A 26,621-nucleotide genomic window follows, 5' to 3' on the forward strand; every position below is an offset into this window, starting at 1 on the left:
AGAGGGGTACATTATAGCACCTTATAATGAATAACATCAGATTGGGAATAGCTAGAAGCATGATTTAAGGACTCAAATTAATACTGATTTGAAACCAGATTTTAAATTACTAATTCGGAAATTCCACTTTAGAAAGTTGACATTTTTTCAGTCTACATCCTCTAGTAACCTTTTTAAAAGTTAATCTCCAGCTGTCACCTGGCAGCCTGCTGCGCCCTGAAAGGAGGTGTGAGTAGCACTCAGGAAAGGGAAAGTTAGCTTATAGCCTTGGCTTGGAAGAGGTGTGACCTCCTCCTGACAGGATCTTCTGAAGGGGTGAACTCACCAACTGCACAAGCTTCAAAGGGGCATCTCCTGTCTCAGGCAGATATAATTCACACCTAGGCCTGCCCCTTCGACTGTGCAGGTAGTCTGGATGGCACCAATCCCAGTGGGAGAAAAACCTGTTTTGTAACTGGTCTCTGAGAGAAGTTTTCTCATTTTCATAGGCACCTCAAGGATGTGCCTAGAGCTCTGCCCAGGGAAGATTCTGCCTTGTTGAGTTTCGGGAGAACAGTGCATTGTGGGACTGTTTAGGGCCAAGCCCCATGAAATCATGCAAAAGTGTGTAGGGTTTCCTCTTGCAACTTTTTCATATTGGTCAGGAAGTATTCCTCCCCCGCCCACAAGTTAGTGCCAGACATAAATATGGCACCCCTGGATACCTTATTCTGAACACATCTGGACCTGTGGCAGATAAAAGAATGACAGCACCAGCTGTGGACCCCTTGGAGAAAGACACCATGCTCCTACATGTTCCCAGGACAAAGAACAAGACTAAAAAGGTCACTTGGCTAACCTACTTTTAAGCTACAAGGCACAAAAGCTGCCTACTTTTTCCAGGAGCACAGGTGTCCAGTTCCAACTGGATTTGCTCTAGGCCCTAATTACGGTTTCTAGGAAAGTGAGTCTGACCTCCAAATGGTGCTGCATGGTCAGAGCTGATGCTCCCACCGAGGACCTGCACTACACCAAACCACCATCCTCAAGCATTCCTTCAGACTAAGCCTGCAGCCTGACTAGCCGACAAACCATTGATTAGGACTTTTCTTCAGAAAAATGTCTAAGTCAGAAGCTAAACCTCCCACCTGGAGAAAGCTAGTCCCTGCTTGTGGTTGGCCTTAATTTTGACTTTGACCACTCTAGTGCAACCAGGCTTTGCATTTTCAGCTGTTATTTTGACTTCTAGAAATCATATCTCCAGTTTCCTACTTTCCATTTTTGTTGTTTTGTTGGCTATGAGATTTTTATTGTGCTTTAACTGTTTTGATACTGATAAATACCTTATGCATTTTTCCTAAATTAAGCCTATTTGCTCTGAGCTACAGCTACTAAGGATTGAGCTTAGGTTTAAATTACTGAGACCTAACTGGACTGGTATAGAGTTGAGACATTATTACTTGGTGAGGACTCACAACTCTTCCAGTTAATAATCCACTTTCTCACACGCACTGATTCAGTACCCTCCTACAGAAACATTGAAGCGCATCTTCAAACATTCAGTGTTCCTCACCCAAGTATGAAACAGATTAATATGCTAAATGATATTATTACTCTTGCGGAAGTAAGGGGGAGATCTCTGTTTCATTGACCTTTAGAAAGAAATTGCAGAAATACTTATTCCTATTCTACTGTATGTTCTCTTTGATATAGATCTTGATTATGAAATGCTGCCTACATCGATCTTCACAAATATTTAACTGTTTAATAAAATAATGAAGTTCCTGGAGGAAAGAGGATCATGCCAACCTGCATTACTAATAAGTGCACATGCTAAAGTATATTCCAAGATATTGGCTACTTGGCTTGCTACAATTATTGCTACAATATTTAGCCCTCAGCAACACAAGCTCATACCTGGTAGAGATACTACGAATCATAGAAAAATGTATATTTCCACTTTCGATGTTGACAAAACATTGTCCCAACAAGCAGGTATGATCCTCTTATTTGCAGAAAAGGTATTTGATTGAGTCTCATGGACATATCTTTAGGCTACAATGAGGTCTCTCTGTATGGGTGACAGATTCTTGAAGCAAGTCTAGACTCTGTATCAGGCCCCTACAGCTAGTTTAGTTTAAGATGACCAGATATTGGAGATATTTATGAGCTATAAAGGTACCCGTCAGGGATGCCCAATGCCTCCCCTACTATTTGCTAGCTACCTAGAGCAATATCAATGTCACTTACCTAGCAATGAGGGTATCACCCCTATTGCAGGGTTACTATAAAATTAATTCCTTATGGAGGTGATGTTGCTAAATATTCTAAAGATTCCATACAAGCCATGGATTCTATAAAAGAAGAGGCAACTGGATTGCTGTAATTTCTGGCTATAAGTTAAATGTGCTCAAAACGCAGATCATTCTTTACTATTCATCTAGTCAGAAGGCTAAGCTAGTAACAGACACTGCTCTATATATCTTGGAACATAGATCATTAGCCGAGTAAATAACATTGTACGTCTTAGAGTATATTCAAAATGCACTTATGACATTGACTCCTATTAAGTATTATTAGATGATGTAATATCATCAAAATTAATACTTTGCCAGAGTTTCTTTATCTGTTCTGAATATTCTCATTACATGTTCCTAATTTATTTTTCAAATATTTAGATTCCACAATTGGCAGCTTTAACTGGGGGTACACGCATGCATGCAGATCTATTGGATACATTAGGTTACCTCCACGTAAAGGTAGCTGGGCTTCACTAGATTTTTAAAAAAAAGTTGGGCAGCCAATGGGCAGTGTACTCACTGCTTTCTAACTGACAGTCAGAATACAAATAATCAATTTATATATTAAATGGCATTAGAAATTGAGAGGCCTCATTTTCAAGAAACTGATGCATTGTCTTTGATGTGTCAGATTTCTTTCACCTGCCGCATATCCGCTAATGATGCCATGGGTACGCTGTATTTACAATACAGAGCTCTATGGCGCACAGTTTTACAGATGTGTCTGAACTTCTGACGCATCTGTTGGTGCTATGGTGGTGCATTGCTGGAGTTGCGTTGTTAATCTGACACAATTCCAGCAATGTGAGGAGAGTCACATTGGAAAAAGCCCTGCTTCAATTTTATGCCTGAGCCTGATGTCTGAGCAGGCGGTAAAGTTTAATGCAGTGAAGTCGTAGAGTTGGGCAGTGAAAAGTTGTAAATTTCACTGCGTCAGTTTTATGTGGCTTTTTCCACTGGAACGTCTACGCTGCATACATTATAGCTGGCACAGGTATTATGTGACGCAGGGCTTAACAAACAGATGCATTGAGCCGAATGCGTCATTTTGTAAATATGGAGCAGGTAGTGTGCTGCGACAAAATAAATGAGGAGGCAGCATTGCAAGGGGCTTGTAAATGGGACCATGGGATTCTAGTTGGAAAAGGTATGCACACTGTCCATGTAGGTGACACAGTCCTTGTCAGGGTAAGTCAGATACACAACCTACATTAACCTGTGCTTACCCTCAGGTAGCGTGCCACAGAGCAGTTAGGTGTAACTTCACCAGACAATGTATAAGGTATTTGTGCAACACTTCATTACAGTAATACAGTGAAAGACATCGCAAAAAGACTGCATCAGTATAGAAAACTAAAGAATATTTATCTGAGAAACACATGACTGAAAAGACAAAAATCCAATAGGTAGATCCTGAGATTTAAAGATTTAGGTGAAAAAATAGCACATAAAACCGCAAAGCACCAACTGTGCTTCTCTGGTTGCGCTGGACCGGGACAAAGTCAAGAGTTCAGACTGACCACAACAGAGTGCAGGCCCGGATACAGGGACCCAATTAGGCCAGCTGAACACAACACCTTAAACCCTGGTGCGCGATCTGCGCGTGTTGCTTTGTGAGGCTTTTCAGCAGTTTCAGTGAGGACTAAAGAGGGTTGAGCACCTTGGGTCCACTTCCTAGGGTCCAGGACTGGGGTGGTACCACTTGGCAAGGCAGATTTACAGATGGCAGAGTACAGGTGCAGGAGCAAGTTGGTTGGAAGTATTTGTGTCCCTGAGCCTTCAAACAACGGGAGACCAGTCAGCTGGCCCTTGAGTCACTCTGAGTTCTGGGTTGTAGAGATGGAGGTCCAGCCCTTCTCACTCCCAGCAAGAAGGAGCAGGCAGCAGGCCAACACAGTAATGCAGGTAGCACAGTGGCAGTTCCTCCTACAGCACAGTACACAGTAAGCAGTAGAATAACACAGCAATGCTGTTAACAGAGTATCAGTCCCTAGGGGCAGCACAGCAGTCCTTCTTCCTGGCAGGGCATCCACAGGGCTAGAAGTGTACTGAAGTGGTGGTGTCTAATGTCCAGTATTTATACTTTGGTGCCCTGGTCCTGCAAGACTGGAAAAGCTCCTAGAAGCATGCCTGTGAAGTGCACAGATGTCCTGCCTCCCCTGTCCTGAGTCCAGCATAGATGTCCTGTCGTGACAATGCAAGGTCATTAAGCCCTAATGTAGGTGGACAGATCAAGCCTATTCAGGTGTAGGTGAGGCAGTGCTAAGCTCCACCCCAGTTAAGCCCATTAAGGCCTTACAAGTCACACCTAATCTCTCTTTGTGTGTGGCTTTGTAATGGGAATGCACAAGGCCCAGCTGTCACCTACCCAAGAAGTGTTTTCAGAGACAGGCAGGGGCATAGAATGGCTAAAGTAAGAAAATACTTCCAACACAAAAGAGGGCCAAATGAGTTTAAAGACCTTAAGGAGTCAGTTCCCCAAACAATCACATGACAACACTGTAAGACTCTCAGGTCTATGACAGGGATACAGTCTAGCTATCACTGGACTTTAGTGAGTTTAAATGTACTATTCCCACTCTTACCTGTGCAACCATAGAGGAAATGCTGGACTTTGGATGGTTCAAGTTTACTATTCCCACTCCAACCTAAATAACAGAAGAGAAAGCCTTGGATATTTTGCGGATTGGGGGGAGCAGATTTACTATTCCAACTCCACCCTGAACAACAGCAGGGATAATCTTACATCTGTATATATATTAAATATTATAATTATACTTTTAAAATCAGAATATCAAAATGTAAATATTATTTATCAAATACTCTCCTAAATTACAGTCAAAATATTTAAATAAGTTATTTATAAAAATTAGCAATTTAAGTATTACTTACCAAATTAAAACACTAAAAAGTGTACAATAAACACTTCTTGCCCTATTGCACAGCAAAATGTAAAAAGCATAACCTCACAAAAACATAACGCATGCAAAAGGAAATAAACTAACTAAATCAATTAAATAATTGTTACAATTAATAATATGATCATCAAATTAAAAAGTAAAATGATTTCCCAACTTAAGAAGCAAACGATTCATTTAAAAAGTGCATAACTAATGTGTTTAACCAATTGATAAAACATTAAATAAATGTTTTTGATAAAAATAAAACTATGTAACAATTAACAATTCTGATAGATATTAACATAATTAAACACATTTTACAAATTGCAAAAAGGTATAACCAAATAAAAAAAATATATATCCTCCCACCTATTCCCCTACAAACCACACAACTTTAAAGTAATGTCAAAAACAAACGTTTAAATATGTTACCAAAAACTATAAAATAACTACTAAAAAAGTTCAATAAACAAATACAATTAACCTAGCAATAATTAAAAAACACGAAATCATAAAACATTACACAATAATACAAATTCGATTTTTTTTGCAACTATAGTTAAAAAAGATTATAAACACGAACAGTGATATTCTTACCTACAATATTCTTTACCTTGATATTATGGTCACCAAAACATGTTTTATTTTGTGACTGAGATTATTTTTGAGACAATATTGATGGTGTGCACTGAAAATGTCTGTCTAATTTTATAATAAAATAGGAGCAAGCTTGGGCAAAATAGTAAAAAAAACTGAGAAGCAAGAATTTGTAACAGATTAGTCTCCATTTATAACCTGTAAACTTTCAGATGGGTTACTCACAGATTTATCAGTAAAAGCATTCCTCACTGAGCAACGGCTGCAGGTTACTTAGTGTTTAACCCTTCGCACACTACCTCCCTGGTGCAGGTCATGAACAGTGGCTGATACCAGGGAGGGGGTTAAAAAATCCTTGGGTGCGTCGCACCCGAGAATTTTTTTATTTTATTTGAAAATACCCCGGGAGACACGGAAGATCTTCCTTGCAGCGGCTTCCTCCTCCAATGGGGTAAACGGCCCCAAACGGCCTTCCCGACGTTTGCCACCAGTTGTCTTGCAATTGCAGCTTGCGTCTTCAAAGCAATGCACATACTTCAACTGACCCATTTCAACTGTAGCTTTTAGACAGCAATAATAAAATCAAGTGAGTCTTGTGATTATGTTTCTGCTACAAAAGGATCAGTCTTTTGTCCAGTGGCAGTTTTGATGCCAAAGTAGCCCAGACGGTTTATATGCCTACTACAAACATCAAATCTGTATTTTATGTAAATAGCTGAGTACATTAGTAAAGTCAGCCATTACCTGCACTATAATACAAATGAAATGTATGTGCAGTGGGAACTATTTAGAGATGAAGGGCACCTTTGCTGGGTGGTAGTGAGGGAATCCGAGGAGGGCGTTATGGGAGTGGGAGCAAAAATAATGATTGTTGGACTGGACGCCAGAGGTGCTAAAGACTGTGACGATTGGTATGTGACAAGGGGCCAGATGTATCATGAAATGGCCTTGCGAATCGCTAATAGTGATTTTTAAGAAATCGCTATTTCCGAGTCGCAATAGGCCATGTATCACTATTGGAATCGGAATTAGCAATTTCTTAAAATTCGCTATTTGTGGTTTGCGAGGCCGAATACCGAATCGCAATTTGCGTTCTCGCAATTTGCGATTCGGTAATTGAAAATCACAAATTGCGAGAATGCACACCTGGAGGAGCCTGATGACATCAAAAGCAGGAAGTGAGTCATCCCAGGCAGTTTGCAGGTGCCACACCCAAACTAGCACTCAGAGAGAGTCAGCCCAGCCACATGAGCAAGTCTCTGAAGAAGGCAGTACAGCAGAACCAACATGGACACCTCTGCCCAGGGAAAGGAGAAGGGAGAAAGGAAGCACAAACTGAAGTTTAGTGAGCCAGAGCTGGAGGTGCTCACAGAGGAGGTGGTCAGGCGCCATGACTGGTTGTTCGGCAAAAGCTCACTCCAGGTGCCTGAAAGTGAAAAGCGCAGACTCTGGGCAGATATCCAGACCAAAATCTGTGCTGTTGGAGTAGCGCAGCGCTCTGTCAAGGAATTAAAGAAGAGTTGGTACGACCTGCGGTCCCGTGCCAAGGAGAGGGTGGCAAGACGACTGCAGGAGGCCAGGAGCACAGGAGGCGGACTACCCACAGAGACACCCTCCACCCCGATGGAAGACCTAGTGGAGTCCACACTCCTCCGAGAAGCAGTCAGTGGGGTCACTGACATTGACACATCCGGCACACCAACTACAAGTAAAGGTAAGTGCAATATTGAAATGTAACCCCATATGTGTATGCACAAAACCCCCTTAGGAATTAGCAAGTAGTATAAAGCATTGTGAGAAGTAGTCTATTCCACATCTTAGAAGCAGCGCAACAATGCCTTATGGGAGTGGTAGTCACTACCCAGAGCTGAAAGTAGCACATACAATGTAATAGGCAGAGTGACACACAGATGTACACAACACCCACAACATAGTGATGAGAAGTAACTGTACGTTTATTACCATTGTGTGACCTTTATTGATACATACATACTGACATGCTGGATATTGTCGCTGCAGGTGGCCCAGGCCCAGCAGCTATAGCATGTGCCATTGCAGGGGAAACAGACACCCATCCTGCTTCAGACTCTAATACCAGCGAGTCATAGAACATAGCGCCCATCCGACGCAGGCCTAGGGCACTGCCATTACCAGAACTGAGCCAGGATGACTCACACACACCTTCCCCAAGTGGCAGATGCGCTCGGATGCAGGAGCCCCGTCCACAGCAGAGCACAACACCCCACAGGATGCCTACATATGGAGGCGCACAGGCTTTTGAGGCACGTGAGGGACCATCATTGTTTGGTGGCCTGGAATCGGCTATGTTAAAGCAGAAGTGCCTGCAAAACAAAAAAATCTCTGCGTTACAAAGGCAGATGCAGGCACATAATACAAACATGGGGGGGGCGCATCGCCAGCTGGAGTGTCTCAATGCCAACATCAAACAGCTGCATGAGGGACAGATACAAGCATCGCAGGATACGAGGGAGCTGACTACTGCTGTGAGGGAACTGTGTCTGGAGCTGTGCCACGACAGGGTAAGCCACCGCACGCAGGAGCGACGCTTCATGGGTATGTTTGGCAGTTTCTGTCGCTCTGTCACTAGGCTGGTAAATTCTACAGCCCTAATATCGCGTTGTGCTGTGGCCGCACAGGTAGAGGCAGCGCACAGCAGCAGGGATGTGGCACAAGTACTGGTCCAGATCACAGATGTGATAGACAATATTATGGGCAACCGGTCAGCCACACCAAGTGAACTGGGACTGGGGGACGTGGAGGACACGTCGAGCCTCAGCAGCTTAGCTGTGCTCACAACGGATGCCAGACGTCGCAGTGCCAGGCACAGCACTGTCACAGAGGCAGAAAATCGAGGTGTCAGTGAGGCAACTGCACACTTGAGTGGCTTGCGTGGCCGGAGGAGTGTATTGGCCACAGGGGACTGTAACATTTTCTGGCATAAGGAAACTATGAAGGAATAGTGATTTTATGTTAACTGCTTTTGTTTATTGTCACAATTACTTTTGTTGGTACTAGTGGAACTGATATTACCTGACATTAAGGTAATAAATTACGTACTACAAGTACATTTGTCAGTGGATTTGTGTTTTTCATACTTACATCGGAAATGGTTGTGTGTGATGTCAGCACGCCTTTGCCTGCCCTCTGCTGCACTGGTCCTGTCTGCTGGTTGTAGGGGTGGTATGGAATCATCATCCTCATTCAGAATCAGATATTGCCACAGGTATGCCCCTGGTGGTAGCTATATTGTGCAAGATTGCACAAGTAGCCACTATTCTACATGTTGTCTCAGGACTGTACTGTAGTGCCCCTCCACTTTTGTGGAGGCACCGGAAGCGACTCTTCAGCATCCCAAAGGTGCGCTCCACCAAGTTGCGGGTCGCCCTGTGTGCTGCATTGTATCTCCGTTCAGCAGGTGTTGTAGGATTTAGGTAGGGCATCATCATGTAGGTGCGCACTGCGTAGGCACTTTCTCCTGGAAGGAACAGAGGGTATAATGAGTAACTGAGCCATCTGACGTCACACTGCCATCAATGCACCAGTGTACAGAGGGACAATACCTAGTAGATATCCTTCACCAAACTCCCCAGCTAACAGTCTTGTGTGAATGCCGCTGTGGCGAAAGATGTATGAATTATGTGTGCTCCCTGGGTACCTGGCCACGATATCAGTTATGATATAGGAGGCATTGCTTATCACCTGTATATTCATGGAATGTTGGTATTTACGGTTGCGGTACACATACTCTGTGGCTGATGGTGGACAGATTGCAACATGTGTCCCATCTATGGCACCTAGGAAGTGGGGGAACTGTGCTATCTGGTAGATTTGTGTCTGCTGTATTTCCTGTGGGTTGTGGGGGAATCTGATGTACGGGTGTAGTCTGCTCAGCATGGCGTTATTAAATGCATTGAAAAATCTAGAGAGAGCACTCTGTGATACCCCCAAGCTGCTGCTATGACCCCTTGATAGCTCCCTGAGGCAAGTAGGTGGAGGGAGCATAATACCTGCATATTGGTGGGGATGCTATTTGTCCTGTGTGTTGTGCGCTGCAGTATGGGTTGTAGCTCAGCTATCAGGTCAAGTATCATGGCTGAGTTCAACCTGTACTTCTCAAATATTTCCTCCTCTGTCTGGTCAAAAAGTGTAATGAGCACTCTGAAAATGCACTCCTGCCTCCTCCTCCCTCTCCTCAAACCTGCCAAGATCCTCATTCTCCTTGCCATGACGTAGAGTGCAGCCATTGTGGAAAAGAGTCTGAGGCATTCTGGGCCTCTTTCTATAGGTTGCACCTGGTTACCACCTGCTTTCACTTAGTGGTAATTTGCATGTGCAAAATGCCATTCTGCGAAAAATGACAATTTGGAATTTTTTGGTGCATCGAATTGCGACTTGGTTTTGCGAGTCGCATTTTGCGCCTCGCAATTTTCAGCTTGGAATACCGAATCGCTAATTGCAATTCGGTATTTCATGTCGCAATTTGCGAGACGCAAAATGTGACTCGCAAAACCAAGTTGCAACGCAAAAAATCGCAATTTTTGCAATTTCTTATTTTTGGTCTGCGAATGCCTTACATGCATCGCAGACCACGTTTTTGCATTCGCAAACGGCCAAATTTTGCGATTCGCACCGTTTGCAAATGCAAAAACGTTTGATACATCTGGCCCAAGGTGAAGTAATAGTGTGTCTTTTTTTGAGTGTCTTGAAAGAACGTGCTGATTGAGGGAAGAAGCGAAGGTAAGGTGACCTCTACTGTTGCACGTATCACACACACACACCAGCACTTTTATGACTGTCTATGTAGGCTAGTGGTTTATAGCAACAGTTTAGCCAGTAGCATAGATAGCATCTCTTTGGATGACTGCTGCTCAAGCCCTCACTCGGGTTATAGAGGACAGCTCAGACGTAGGGTCAGAGACTGAGACAGCATCTGAAGGATAGGACAATGGCACAGACTCTCGGAGTGATTTTTCAGTCGGAGGAGTCCCATTCGATAACTCCTCTTCCAGTGATTATGAGAGAGGTGATGAGGACTGTCCTGCTGTCTCTTCGCAAGCACAGTCTGTGCAATGGGACAATAGCGGGTTAGCCCAACCCAGGGAGCAGGTACATGCGGCGGCAAGAACAGAGAGAGTGCTCTCTTGGAAGCTCCCTAATTTAGTTCAGCCCCAAATTCCACTGCCCAAATCGTATTGTGGAGACATCAAAATTATCTGTCACAAAATAAACTGTGTTTTTGGTCCTGGGCTTGGTGACCACATAGGGATATATACTAAACCCAGCCATTTCTGGAAACTAGACATCCAGGGAAGTCCACAGAGGTGTGACTTCTCTGGATTCCCCAAAGTCTTCTTACCCAGAATACCCAACAAATCTGAAATGTTGAATAAAAACTCAATTCTTTCTTGCTTTTCTGTCATACAAACTACAGGAATATGTTGGGATCCAAAAAATTCCTACCACCCACTGTTTCCCCACCTGTCCTGATGAAAAACATAACCCACTTGAATGCCTGTACCTAGTGCCTGTGTCAGGAATGGATCACACCAGGGTCAACAGTTGCCTTCATGTAAGGACCAACATTGACTGAATAGATCACTATTCCTGTCACGGGCACTAGGCCTACCCACACAAGTGAGGTACCATTTTTATGAGGAGAATTAGGAGGAACACTAGGTGGAAGGAAATTCGTGGTGCCTCTCAGCTTCCAGAACTTTCTGTCACCAATATGTGAGGAAAAGGTGTTTTTTTTGTGCCAAATATTGAGGTTTGCAAAGGATTCTGGGTAACAAAACCTGGTGAGAGCCCCACAAGTCACCCCATCTTGGATTCCCCTAGGTGTCTAGTTGTAACAAATGCATAGGTTTGATAGGTTTCCTTGGGTTCCAGCTGAGCTAGAGGACAAAATCCACAGCTAGGCACTTTGCTAAAAACAGCTGTATTGTCATTGGGAAAATGTGATGTGTCCATGTTGTGTTTTGGGGCATTTCCTGTCACGGGCACTAGGCATACCCACACAAGTGAGGTACCATTTTTATTAGGAGACTTAGGGGAAACACTGGGTGGAAGGAAATTCCTGGTGCCTCTCATATTCCACAACGTTCTGTCACCAAAATGTGAGGAAAAGGTGTTTTTATTTTGCCAAATTTCGAGGTTTGCAAAGGATTCTGGGTAACAGAACCTGGTGAGAGCCCCACAAGTCACCCCATCTTGGATTCCCCTAGGAGTCTAGTTTTAAAAAATGCAGAGGTTTGGTAGGTTTCCTTAGGTGCCAGCTGAGCTAGAGGCTAAACTCCACAGCTAGGCACTTTGCAAAAAACAGCTCTGTTTTATTTGGGAAAATGAGATGTGTCCATGTTGTGTTTTGGGGCATTTCCTGTCGCGGGCACTAGGCCTACCCACACAAGTGAGGTACCGTTTTTATTGGGAGACATGGGGAAACACTGGGTGGAATTAAATGTGTGGCTCCTCTCAGATTCCAGAACTTTCTGTCATTGAAATGTGAAGAAAAAGTTATTTTATGGCCACATTTTGAAGTTTGCAAAGGATTCTGGGTAACAAAACCTGGCGAGAGCCCCACAAGTCACCCCATCTTGGATTCCCCTAGGTGTCTAGTTTTAACAAATGCAGAGGTTTGATAGGTTTCCTTGGGTTCCAGCTGAGCTAGAGGCCAAAATCCACAGCTAGGCACTTTGCTTAAAACAGCTATATTGTCTTTGGGAAAATGTGATGTGTCCAAGTTGTGTTTTGGGGCATTTCCTGTCACGGGCACTAGGCACACCCACACAAGTGAGTTACCATTTTTATCAGGAGACTTAGGGGAAACACTGGGTGGAAGGAAATTCATGGTACCTCTCATATTCCAGAACGTTCTGTCACCAAAATGTGAGCAAAAGGTGTTTTTCTTTTGCCAAATTTCGAGGTTTGCAAAGGATTCTGGGTAACAGAACCTGGTGAGAGCCCCACAAGTCACCCCATCCTGGATTCCCCTAGGAGTCTAGTTTTAAAAAATGCAGAGGTTTGGTAGGTTTCCTTAGGTGCCGGCTGAGCTAGAGGCCAAACTCCACAGCTAGGCACTTTGCAAAAAACAGCTCTGTTTTATTTGGAAAAATGTGATGGGTCCATGTTGTGTTTTGGGGCCCTTTCTGTCGTGGGCACTAGGCCTACCCACACAAGTGAGGTACCATTTTTATCAAGAGACTTCGTGGGAACACTGGGTGGAAGGAAATTTGTGGCACCTCTCAGATTCAGGAACTTTCTGTCACCGAAATGTGAGGAAAAGGTGTTTTTTGCCAAATATTGAGGTTTGCAAAGGATTCTGGGTCACAGAACCTGGTGAAAGCCCCACAAGTCACCCCATCTTGGATTCCTATAGGTGTGTAGTTTTAAAAAATGCACAGGTTTGGTAGGGTTCCCTAGGTGCCGGCCGAGCTAGAGGCCAAAATCCAAAGCTATGCCTTTGCAAAAAACAGCTCTGTTTTCTTTGGTAAAATGTGATGTGTCTATGTTGCATTTCTTGTTGCAGGCATTAGGCCAACCCAGGCAAGTGAGGTACCATTTTTATTGGGAGACTAGGGGGAACAGAGAATAGCAGAACAAGTGTTATTGCCCCTTGTCTTTCTATAAATTTTTTCCTTCCAAATGTAAGCCATTGTGTAAAAAAGACGTCTGTTTGAGAAATACCCTGTAATTCACATGCTAGTGTGGGCACCGTGGAATTCAGAAATGTGCAAATAACCACTGCTTCTCAACACCTTATCTTCTGCCCATTTTGGAAATACTAAGGGCCATATTTATACTTTTCGACGTTGTGCGTCAAAAAATCTAACGCCGGCTAACGCCATTCTGAAGCTCCATGCGGGCGCCGTATTTATTCAATGACGTTAGCTGGCGTTAGCCGGCGGAGCTGCCTGGTGTGCGTAAAAAATAATGACGTACACCAGGCAGCGCCGGCGTAGGGGAATATGGAGCCTGGGCGTCAAAAAATGGGGCAAGTCAGGCTGAGGCAAAATTTTCGCCTCAACCCGATTTGCGACATTTTTTTTTACTCCCAACCCCCATTGAAATGACTCCTGTCTTAGCAAAGACAGGAGTCATGCCCCCTTGCCCAACGGCCATGCCCAGGGGACTTATGTCCCCTGGGCATGGTCATTGGGCATAGTGGCATGTAGGGGGGCACAAATCAGGCCCCCCTATGCCACAACAAAAAAAAATACTTACCTGAACTTACCTTAAGTTCCCTGGGATGGGTCCCTCCATCCTTGGGCGTCCTCCTGGGGTGGGCAAGGGTGACAGGGGGTGTCCCTGGGGGCATCGGAGGGCACCTCTGGGCTCCTTCCGAGCCCACAGGTCCCTTAACGCCTGCCCTGACCAGGCGCTAAAAAACGACGCAAAAGCGGCTGGACGTCATTTTTTTGACCCACCCACTCCCGGGCGTCATTTTTGCCCGGGAGTGTAAATACGGCGCACATGCCTCGGAGTCATTTTTTAGATGGGAACGCCTACCTTGCATATCATTAACGCAAAGTAGGTGTCCACGCTAAAAAATGACGCAAACTCCATGAACTTTGGCGCTAGACGCGTCTAACGCCAGAGTATAAATATGGAGTTTGTTTTGCGTCTAATTTGCGTCAATAAAAACGACGCAATTCCGGCGCAAACAGAGTATAAATATGCCCCTAAGGTTTTCTTGATACCTATTTTGCACTCTTTATATTTCACCAAATGAATTGCTGTATATCCGGTATAGTATGAAAACACATTGCAAGGTGCAGGTAATTTTTTTGGCTCTGGGTACCTAGGGATCTTGATGAACCTACAAGCCCTATATATCCCCACAACCAGAATGATCCAGCAGACGTAATGGTATATTGATCTAAAAATCTGACATTGCAGGAAAAAGTTACAGAGTAAAACATGGAGAAAAATTTCAGTTTTTTTCAGCTAAATTTCAATATTTTTTTATTTCAGCTGTTTCTGTAGAAAAACCTTGTAGGATCTACAGAAATGACCCTTTGGTGTATTCATGCATTCTACTTTTGAGAAATGTTTAGCTTTCCAGGATCCAGCATTGATTTCACACCCATTCCTGTCACTAACTGGGAAGAGGCTGAAAGCACAAAAAATAGCAAAAATGGGGTATGTCCCAGTAAAATGCCAAAATTGTGTTGAAGAATGTGGTTTTATGATTCAAATCTGCCTGTTCCTGAAAGATGGGAAGATGGTGATTGTAGCACCACAAACCCTTTGTTGATGCCATTTTCAGGGAAAAAAACCACAAGCCTTCTTCAGCAGCCCTTTTCCCCATTTTTATTTAAAAAAAATATTTTTTTGCTGTATTTTGGCTAATTTCCCGGTCTCCTCCAAAGGAACCCACAAACTCTGGCTACCTTTAGAATTCCTAGTATGTTGGAAAAAAAGGACATAAATTTGGCGTGGATAGCTTATGTGGAGAAAAAGTTATGAAGGCCTAAATGTGAACTACCCCAAATAGCCCAAAAAAAAGGGCTCAACGCTGGGGGAGGAAAACGCCCAGCAGCTAAGGGGTCAATTATACTCATATAACAATTTGTTCCATGTTGCTGGTGTCATTTCAGTTCAGCTAATAAGATACCATAAAAAATATTCTTCAATTATACACTCCCAGAAGACAATCGGTTGTGAGGCTGAAATAGTTAAAAATTATGAGACTCCACTCATAACACTGAATTTGATGGAAGGAGCCTTCATAACTCTGGTACATATATTGCTCTTCATTATTGTAGATGATGGGGGAATGGGGTGTATTCTATATTAACAAATGAGATATGCGTATTTCCTCAAGTATTTATCATGCAGCGTAATTCTGGCTTGTTTTATTCTATAGGTGTGGTCAGGTGGGAAGCTTGGGAGAAGTTGCTAGCTTTTAGAATTCTAGAGGGGTTTATTAGGTGAACTGTATCTTAAAGAAGTGTAAGTTCAGAAGGACTAACCATCAGAACAAGCATGTTCATGCTTCAGAGGTTTTTTAAGAATTAAAAGCTGAGGCTGTTCCTTTTTTCTGTCTGATAGATGTGTTTATTATTGTGTCTGGTTTCCCGGGATCTAGAGTGGCAGTCAGTCAATCAATACTTCACTTCATTCAGCACATAAATAGCCATAAAAGATACATAAAATAAACAGGCAACAATAAAATATCAATAAAATATGCACAAAATACAGAAAAATGTTAGGCAAATCAGAAAGCAACAGCTCCTACGGTTAGCACTGGAAACCACCCAAATATAACATCTACCATAGTCAGTAGTATTGATTTGACAGGCAATGCCCCCACAGTAAAAATTAATACACCACCTAATCTTCCATCATTCCCATGGATCTCACTGCTGCTTTTAGGAAAGCTCAGACCCCATGGCAAATGTCATGGGTACCTAGATGTTGAAAGTAAAACAGTGCATTCCTACTTTTCCTAGATCCTAATGGTTCTAAACTTGGTTTAAAAAATCATTTAAAGTAAGATATGAAAAAAGTGCAAAAGAACATGAAGTGCATCACAGTTTGCTCTGAATGACCATGATAGGAGCAAGCCACCTCCGACGACACCACCTGAGCAGACATCCTCAGTAAATTGAAACTCCTGATCACAATCCATCCCTAAATGAAAAAGTTAAGATTGTTTCCAATATGACAATGTTTTTGTAAGATACAAAATGGTTTTGTAAGATACAATATCATGAAAGCTAAGATATGTTTTTACAATCTTCATAATCATTTAATTTACAAGTTTCTGAGAATGATAGAAAGCTACAAACAATGACTTTACCTTCTTATCAATGTCCTTATGGTAATTGGTGAATCAAACAAAGTTAGTACGTTCAGTGCTTTGCAAGTTTTGCTGATATGCGCCAGCCAAGGGATTGAGAGGCCCTTATCTACATTCAAACAATCCAGAATGATTTCCCTATTCAGATTTGCCTCAGTATTAGACCACACACTAACCCATATGGCGCCTGCTTAGCCAAGTCAGACATATACCTAAAACTGAGCTCCAAGTTCAAAACAAATGTGAGCTCATGGGTGTCAATGCGAAATCCACCTACATATGCAGTTTTTTCAGTTTTAAGGTTATTTGTATTGCTGTAAGGCTAAAGCCCCGCCCCATAGAAAGGCGCAGAAATACACTGAGCATTATACATATTAAGGATAAATGAAACTGTGCCCCTTCCAGCACCCTGAGGTAAATTTAATATAGCACCAGCTGCTCTCGTAAGCTATAAACAGAGGTTTGCAATATGTGTGTGGCAAGATCCCGCACTGCTAAAGATAATAAACAAGTAATGAAAATAATTCACACTTCCCAATGGATTCCCCTTGGACACTAGCTTAGTCAGAGGTTTCTTATCAGGTCTATAAGCCATAAAGTGTGATTTACCATAGTTTGTGACCAGGTTCAGTTCGCTCATAAAGGATGTGAAAGATTCCACCAACAATTACAGGGCCCCCTGGGTTCCGCATCATAAGTACTGGGTCATCTGCATAAAGCAGGGCTGGCACAGATGCATGTTTAATCATTGGAGTGTCTCTAGTGACTGTAGTCAGTGCAGAGCACAGGTTGTTAATGTAGCCCACAAAGAGAAGTGGGGACAAAATACAGCCTTGGTGCAACCTCCTCCCCCAGCAAGTCAAAATGAGTAACACACCAAACCGTTGCTATCAAATTCTCATGCAAGGAGTGAAAAACGTTCACTAGCCCCACCGCCACTCCGAATTCCAGCAACATCAACCAGAGTTTTCTTCTTTTGACACAATCGAAGGTGGTTGACAAGTCCATAAAAGCCACGGAAAGCACTTAACAATGGTATATTTGCCAATAATCTGATTCAGATTTAAGCACTGTTCCACTGCACCCAGGCCCTGAAGAAACCCAAATTGATTGGGTCAAAAGATGTTATTAGATTTCATCCAGGATTTTAGATGATTCAAGATCACTCGTCCAATGATCTTGACCAAACTGTCTATAGGATAGATAGAATGGTAACTTTAGGTGAGTTGCCTTTCTTGAAAATCGTCCCTGTAGTCTAAAATGGCAAGAATTCAGAGAACTTTGTGCTAGTGCATTACTAAAAGTACTAAGTATCATGGGCCCCACAACTCAGTGTTACACTTAATTATTAAGTCCATGGGGAGCCCATCCGGTCCTGGGACTTTATCGTTAGGGCTTTGTTTGATGACCAAGTTTAATTCCTTTAGGGTAATTATCAAAGGTGGTGAATCAGATAATTTACCCTGAGCTGCCTCTTTAAACTCTCATAGTCCTCTAGATAATAAATTATTTCAAAATGTAAGTTCAATTCATGGCTGAGAACACTACAGTTTAAGTGGTGGTGCTTCCCTTTGTTCAATACTGTTCACAATGTCCCAGAAGTTCTCACAATTCGTGGAGGATGATGCAAGTTAAAAAGGTCCCAATCCCTACCTGACCTAGTGACGTGCCTATGTGCTTTGCGGGTCTCTTGTACCACAATGGGATCCCTGGTATTATCCAAGAGGGCCTTGCATAAGCTACGGTTGGCTACCAAACAGCGGCTATCAAAACCAGCAAGGCGCCTCCTACCTGCTCCTTGCTGACTGCAGCAATAGCTCCCTGCTACTTAGATGTAAAGAATTAAAATGATTAATCATTGTAACACCTTGCGCATCGGACAGACATAATATAAAGATCACAAGGTGGGACTTCAACAAGAATGCTAATGTAGCCCCTAGGTCTTTCAGATGCCACACCAGCCTTGAGCCATCACTGGTATACTGATTTGTTGGGAGTTATAGGGATTTATACCTCAAGAGATGTTGTTTTATACACTGGGAAGTATCCCTCAAGACAGGGGGCCTTATGATCGCTCCATTCTATATCAGAAATACCTCTCTGCGAAAATCATGATGAGAGATTACATGTTGAAAATATGTAATGTGTACTTGAAGCATGTTCATGCCCCCTAAAGGAGGGCAGTGACATACTATTTACACAAAACATTTCTACTAGGTTCACAAGGTTGTGTGCAGCCATATACCTCCCCAGTTCTTCCCCTCTAATATCAGCTCTCCTCACCTGAGAGAGAAGAAGGAGCAATTTCTGAATCTTATAATTAGACCCCAGTTTAGCATTAAAATACCCACAAAGTAAGTAGTTAGATTGTTTCAGTTTGCTGGGTCCCATAGGCTTTAGATCCACTAGCAAAACAAAGAGGTGTTTGAAAAGGCTTTAAACAGGATTTAGGAAATCATTAATATAAAAATTAATAAAATTAAACTAAAACTGCTAATTTTATCCTTAATAAGAAAGACCATAAAAGCTGGGTTTACAGTCTCCACTGCTGATACTTTCACCTTCAGATTAATATTAATCCAACCAGGAAGGCCACTCTTGGGTCTACCAAGAAAGGAGTGTAGAACTGGGCAGGAGTAACATATGAAACTAGGACAGGAAAGCTCAGTTATTTCCCATGATTCCTGAATTACAACATAACCATACTGAAAAATGTATTCTAGTCGGGCTGGATTATTAGCCTTGTCTTTAAGTCCAGAGATGTTCCATCTCAGCAACTTGTAGTATCCCCCCAAGTTGGACCCCTTGGAGTTCTTTAAGGGTAATCTTTCATCTGGAGGGGTTAATGTTAGTTTGGGATGTGTATGTCAATAAATGAATCCCAGCTTTGGCGCCATCCATAAGACATTCCACATTTAAAAGAACATTGAAATGTTTCAAAAGAGATTAGGCAGCCAGATCCCTCAAGCGGAGCTGGGGAGCAGGAATCTGTATAACTGATTAAACTGCATTAAAAGTGCACAAAGGCCCAGTGTTTTCATTTTGGAATGTGTTAACGGACTTGCCATGCAGCTATTACTGGGGCGATGTAGGGGGTCTGTAGAAAAAAAAGAAGCAGTACCACAGTAATACTGCCTTTACTCCCTCAGTGCTGGGAGAGTCAAACAGGAGGGTCTGCTCTGGTGATGATAGAGAGTTGAAATTTATAATAACACAGTCCCTCTCTGAAACAACAGGACCAGGTCCAACACATCCAAATTCCGAGTCAACAGAATGTCTTTGAATGTCTTTGACTCGCATGAAAGGAAATCTTCTGTTGCGGGCCAACCTGTCTAAGACTTAGGGCCTCATTACGAGTCTGGTGGTCTGAAACCCGGACCACCAGACCTGTGGATGGGATACAGACGCTGAGCTGCCGGTCTCACCTCTGGCCCTATTACAAGGGTTCCACTGGGCTGACCGACGGAAACATCAGAAATCTGAGGTTCCGGCCTGACAGCCCAGTGGAAACCATGCAGCGGCATTGACTCCCCATGGAGCCGACGCCAATACCGTTGCAGAGAGTGTTCTTCCAGCATACTCAGAATACACACTGTCTGCTGTAGCATGCAGTGTGCATTCAGAGGGTGCTCAGCAGAGGGGCCCTACATGTGGGCAGGGCAGGGGCCCTGCTGTGGCCCCCATCACTGGGTTTCTGCCAGCCTTTTCATGGCAGGGTCCTTGCCATGAAAAAGCTGACAGAAACTGGACTTGTGATTAACATGGTGGCACTGAACTCAGCACCGCTGTGACTGACCACAACTGTGACCGCCACCACGCCAACGAGAACCATGTTCCTGGCCATGGCATCAGTCCCCTGGCAGTCCAACTGCCAGGACCGTAATGTGGTGTTCGGACGCCCTGGAGTGCTGCGGTCAGACCACCGGCCTCGTAATGAGGCCCTTTGTTACCAAGCTGTTCGGTGGTCTCAACCTGTACAGTACACAACAGAGGGACTCCGATGAGAATGGCTACACATGGGCATGCGGCGGGGGGTAGATTTACTGTTGACTGGACAAGTGAGTCTTATGAGAGAAGGGCCCCTCCAGGTGGTGATTTATTAGTGTTCTGCCCTTGTTTTCAGATGAGGCAGTACCACTCGGAGGTGGAAGGCATATTTAGTGAGAGCCTTCTCTCAGTGATGGCAATGACGGTATTGATAACCTCCATAGCCCTCACCAACATACAATCAATCCAAGTCATTTTTGGGGGGGTTGTGGGAGCCGAGCTTCACCCAGGACTTTTCTTATTCCCCTAAACGGTTAATAAGATGCAATGTTGCAAGACCAGGGCAAAACACTGGCAACAAATTAGCGATTTGACTGAGGAAATGTAGGAAAAGTAAAGGACCATCAGGCAGACCAACACACACAAAGTTCAAAGCACCTTGAGCATGGGGCCAAGAGGAGTTGTCCAGCCCAGCCTCATCTGGGCTCATGATGTTATTAAAAACATTCTGATTACTTGTCTTTTACATTTATTATCATCTGTGGGATAAGATCCACGCTTAATACTTCTAAATCCAAATGAATTTATTTTCTTTGATCATGAATGGGAGCAAATGGTCTAATTATTGTAGAGGATTTAGCAGTAACCTAGCCTTATATATTATATTTCAGAGACATTTATTCATGGCAAATCCATTTAGTTGCATTTAGTGGTGTTCTAGTAATCTACATGCAAACGTAACCTCATTATAGTTCAACATTTTCGAAGAAATTTTCATTTATATTTCATCAATAAGTTTGTAATCAAAATGTATTTGTTGGATAGGTGTTGTGGCTTTGAAATATGCAAAACTCTGGAATACTGAAGTGATTAACTTTTTATATTTGATAACCTGTGTAAAATGTTGAAATATATTCACATCTGATATGATGTATTGATTTTTAGGAAAGGGCAGTGACAATTCGAAGACAAACAGTGGGAGGATTCGGACTAAGCATTAAGGTAAAGTAACGTATTTAACTACATTTATTGTGTTACACATACCTTGTTTGATATATAGTGCTTTGGGTTTGTATTCTGAAAAACATTTATTTCCTGTTTTTTTTTTTTTTATCAAACCGGAAGCCAGGCAACACAGGCAACAGTCTCATTTTCCATCCTCTCTCAGCACTTTATGAGCTATAAATTGATGCAGCTACATTAAATACGTGAATTAAAAAGCTTTTGGTGGCCCAGAGTAGAGTTCTGTCCCATGACCAGGCAAGCATTAATTGTACATTAAGTCACTTTGGGACACTGCACACCATCCATAACTCTTTGCTTCTCTGAACTGTTCATTGACAGGCACTTACTATTGCCATTGTACACCATATATTGATAGGAAAATACATTCTTAAGTACTATTTTCATGAAAGTGACCATGGAAGATATGGAAATGGCCCAAATTAATCCTATAGCATGGCAGAAACTAAATCTAAATGTTAAACTAGTCAGGATTTAAAGGTGATTTAAGCCATGTTACATTAAGCGAAGGTCTATTTCAACTGGTCTAGTGTTGAATGCTACCAATTATTGTTACATTATCATGACGTGATTCAGTATGCGTAAAAGGTGTGCACGTGGGTTATGTGTATAAATTAATGCATATTTGTAATTTAATTTTGATGAAAATATCTCCTAAAATATAATTGCATAAAATCAATATATTTTGTATAAAAGAAAAATCAGTGAATTATTCTTTTTGCTTATTTTAAGTTGAAATGACGTGTGTCATATATCGCTTCATGGCCCTGGATAGATGTGCTTTTGTTGAATAATGAGAAGTTCAACCATCATACTTTTATTGAAGAACTGGAATTAATTCTGACATTGAACTGGGAACCAGTGCTTCCAACTTACTTTGTAGTTTCCAAAGAGGTTTTCTTTCAGTGTTTGTTGCTTCACAGAAGTCTGGTTGATTGATGGGTCTTGTTATTTGCTATGAAAGATCTACTGAGTTGAAGACTGGCGTGGAACATCGGCAGCAAACGCTTCACACTCCAAGTGCATTTTCTTAATGCCGGCTGGCCATCCAGCAGAGTATATGGGCCCACAACTATGTCTGATTTGCCACTGACTTCTTTATATGGTATTTCTAATACTATGTTCAAGGAACCAGCTTTTGAGGTGCCTGAATTGATGCAAACTATAATGGGACTGCAACCCAGGGCCAGACATTTGGTGGTTACTAGTCATTCTTTCGACTGCCTAATTGAAAGGGATTTCACCTACTCATCATCTTGGTGTTAAAAGACTCAGTAAAGCTCATTTTCAGAAGTGCTTATTCCAATGGACAGAACACTAAGAAGACTGTAACATCTGAGTCTCTTGGGGTCTGTTCTGATGATTGTAGCTCATCTTTGACTATTTCTTGTTTCGCATGTTACTTCTCAAACACGTCTTAAAGTGTATTCGGTTAATTAATATAAATGCCCTTTTTAAAAGTCTGGAGCAACCATCAATGTAAGAAGGCAGTTTCTGATGTGCTGGATAGAATCTATATTTTCAGAAACATACTGCGACTATGACTCAACAGAAATATGACACTCTTTTATTAATACCTGCTCATGTGTCCTTTTACTTCCACCTTGTTAACTGAACATTGAAGTAATTACAATTAGAGCAAAACCCCAGATGAAGAACATCCATCCAAATACATTGGAGAATGGGGACTGAATAGAAATAGTGGAATGAAGAATGTTCTGACAGTTTTAATTGAAAATGGAACAATCAGTTTACATTTGTACCATGTTGTAGTTTGATGATACATAAAGTGAAGAACTTAATCTTTGTTATTACGAAAAAAAATTTTTTTAAATAAAGTCATTTCAAGTTGGGTTTAATTGTCCAGCATAAATCCTGAATCATAAGTGATGCATCTGAAAGACTATGGGCCTCATTTACAAGAATCTGACACATCAGCTCTGATGTGTCGGATTTCTTGCGCTGCCCTGCACCCACTAACAACCATGGTAGCGCTGTATTTGCTTTTCAGAAATCCATGGAATTCTGACGCATCTGTGGCACAAACGTCACACATCGCTGGACTAGCATCCAAAAATTACGCTACTCTGGCAATGCATGGAAGACTCCCATTTTAAAAAGCCTTGCGTCAGTTTAACACCTGCTCTGAGCAGGCATTAATGTTTTGACTCAATGAACGTGCAGAACAAAGCAGTCAAATCTTGTGGATTACACTGGTGCAGGTATAATGTGGCTCAAGGCTGTACAAACTCTTTTTGCACACAATAGAGGACTGCTTAGTGCAACCTCTACATCAAACAAAAAGATGCAGTGGTGTTCTTTACAACAGCTAGCATGAAAGTTCATTAATGTTCACAGTCTGGAACCAGGGGTCCTTCCAATTACTATTCTCAACAGGCCTGAGTTATAGTAGTAAATTGATTAAAATATAGAGCTTCTCCAAAGGTTTGTGAATCACAAACTAATTTCTTATGTTAATTGTTGTTCCACTTTTTTTCTATTCAGACGGTACCATGCACCTACTAAAGAAAATGGAATTTGAAGAAATCGCCCACTTAACGGAACATCAACCAACTACAAGCTCAGGAGCGCAAGAGATGTATGCCTGTAGGCTCAACTAAAAAAATCCTGAGACAATTGAAATATATGTTGAGGCAGGAGATCGATCAGAGATTGCATGCCGCAATACTTCTTCTTTCACGAGGCTTAAGAGATGCATTAAAAGCAATGTTATGCAAAGTCAGCAAAAGTTTTGCTGAGAGACAGTATACTATTTCAAATAAACGTTCACTAGTTCTGATTCTTCTCATAGTAGATTTTTCACTTCATCAAAGATCTAGAGGACGAAATTACACAAGCAAAGTCTAATATGTACAGACATATCGAATAGAAAAAATGGAATAACATACTTGAAGAAATGAACAACAAACAAATGGTATATACATGCGAGATCAATGAGAAAATTAAGAAGAGAAAACAAACAGACATTAAAGTTTAACTTTAATCAAAAGCAAAACATATCTAAGGATGCTCCTTTTTCATCCAAGAGCCTAGCAGCAAACCAGAGACCAGAAACATTACCAGAAAACAGAAAATTAGGAAGGGACAAAGAAAAAGAAAAAGAAAGGAAGAATCTCTTAAGTCAAGTGAAAACCTAATTATCAACACCTCCTCCACACAAATAACTAAGCATTAAAGGAAGTTATTGAATAAGGGCATATCATTTCTGTTGTTCCTGTACATTAACTCTTAATTTAACCTGCAAATGGAGCGTAATTACACGAAGTGATGTAATGGCATAATTTTGGGGTTTTTGCATAGCAAGTATAAAATTCCCATTATTATGTCAATTGTTGGTACAATGGAAACTTTAATCAGGCCACTAATAAGCCAAATAAAGTGAATGTGAATAGTTATCTGTTCAGAGCAATAAATATACTACATTTATGTGTTTTTATTTTGCGCAACCCCTCTTAAATTATTACACTCCCAAGCTCGAGTTTGCTTTTTTAAAACAAAAAATGAAAATAATGGCCCTAACCGCTTTGGCTAAAATAAAACATTTGTTTCCACAAATGTCAGTGACAAAGGTTTCTTCTTCCAACTTACTTTTAACCTGCATGCATATTTTTCTCCAGTTTTCCATCAAACGGTGATGTTAGTTAGGTAAACCATTTTTTCATTGATGAAACTTGTTTGGATCCTATTGCCTTCAATACATTAACTGCTTTCTCAAATTTAAGCTTTTGATTTCTGCACCCACCACCACCACAGTCTTGAATTCTATCCATGCTACTGAACTGTGAGGCAGCAACACTTTAAGGAGTCTTTGGTTTGCCTCCTTGGAGTTCACATAGAAAGGTTGTTATGGGGCATAGTAGAAACACACAACAATAAAATATTTGGACCATCTTGTTAAAAATAAAACACAACACATTGAAAGGCCTAATGTTCAACCTGCATTTAATACAAATAGAGTAAGCAGCACATAAAAATAATCAAAGACAATTGTCATTTTAACTGGCATGGACTCCGATTAGAAAATTATCTGTTGCAGGATAAAACAAAAATACATATGATTTTAGACCACTATATAAAAACTTTTCCTTAATACAAATCAATTGAGCTTAAGCATGCGACAGAAACATGTTACTTTCAGCTGTTGCATAAACTAAGTCTTCGACTCCACTCTACAAGGTTTGTTTTCACACCTGCAGGTGACACGAGTGAACTTAATTTAATGCACAAGAGCTGGGTGTGAAAAGACAGGACAATATAGCTCCGCAGAACCCCACTAAATACATAATTGAGCTGGTGTCAATGCTTTTGGGTTGCTAGCGCAGAGCAGTGGTAATCCAAATGATCTTTCATTAATAATTTACACACTAAATAGATCTATAAATTTACTATGCATTTCAACATATTTATTTTTAAATGGATAGTACATTTAGTCTATACGAGAACGTAATTCTGGCACCAGTTCATGAAGGTAGAATGGAATGCTTTGCAGAGCCTCAGAGAGCCTTGCTAGAGGTTTCTTCAGTCAAGATGAAATTTGGTGCTGTGCTCACCCGGATCTGTTATCTGCATCTGTGACCTTGGTGAAGTTTTCTCTCCGGACAAGTGATCAAGTGGCAGCCCTTTTATTTTGTGTCGTATCTAAGATGGAATTTCCAACATTTCCTTAGGAATGTCTTGACATAAACATATTCATCAGTGGATGTGCTAATACAGTACAAATATGTCAATAAAGACTACAATGTTCGGATTATGGTTGTTATTTGACTTTGAAAAAGGCACCTGTTCCAGACTGATGTCACACATTGGTTTTCTGTCTATGTCATTGACAGGAGGATATGACACATTTAGAGGTCAAAAGGATGTGGCATATTCACAGTTCCTCAGGAAAATAAAGTTCACCATGTTTTAGACCTAGGAAGTTTAAGGTCGCCAATTGCAAGACAGGCCTATGACAAGATGGTGCCTCGACCTGCACAAAATGCAGTTTGCATT

At 41.8% G+C, this 26,621-nt stretch overlaps 1 protein-coding gene across 2 annotated transcripts in view; it reads left to right on the forward strand.

The window, feature by feature from the left end:
• The window catches only part of SNTG1 (syntrophin gamma 1), a 3,232,656-nt gene that overhangs the window by 1,640,099 nt on the left and 1,565,936 nt on the right, over positions 1–26,621 (forward strand). For both annotated transcript variants that reach the window (XM_069218895.1, XM_069218893.1), the window contains one exon: positions 21,531–21,587. In XM_069218895.1, the coding sequence (XP_069074996.1) occupies positions 21,531–21,587 (57 nt within the window). The remainder of the gene's footprint in view (positions 1–21,530; positions 21,588–26,621) is intronic.

This window comes from Pleurodeles waltl, chromosome 2_2 (genome assembly GCF_031143425.1).
Source record: "Pleurodeles waltl isolate 20211129_DDA chromosome 2_2, aPleWal1.hap1.20221129, whole genome shotgun sequence".
NCBI lineage: Eukaryota > Metazoa > Chordata > Amphibia > Caudata > Salamandridae > Pleurodeles > Pleurodeles waltl.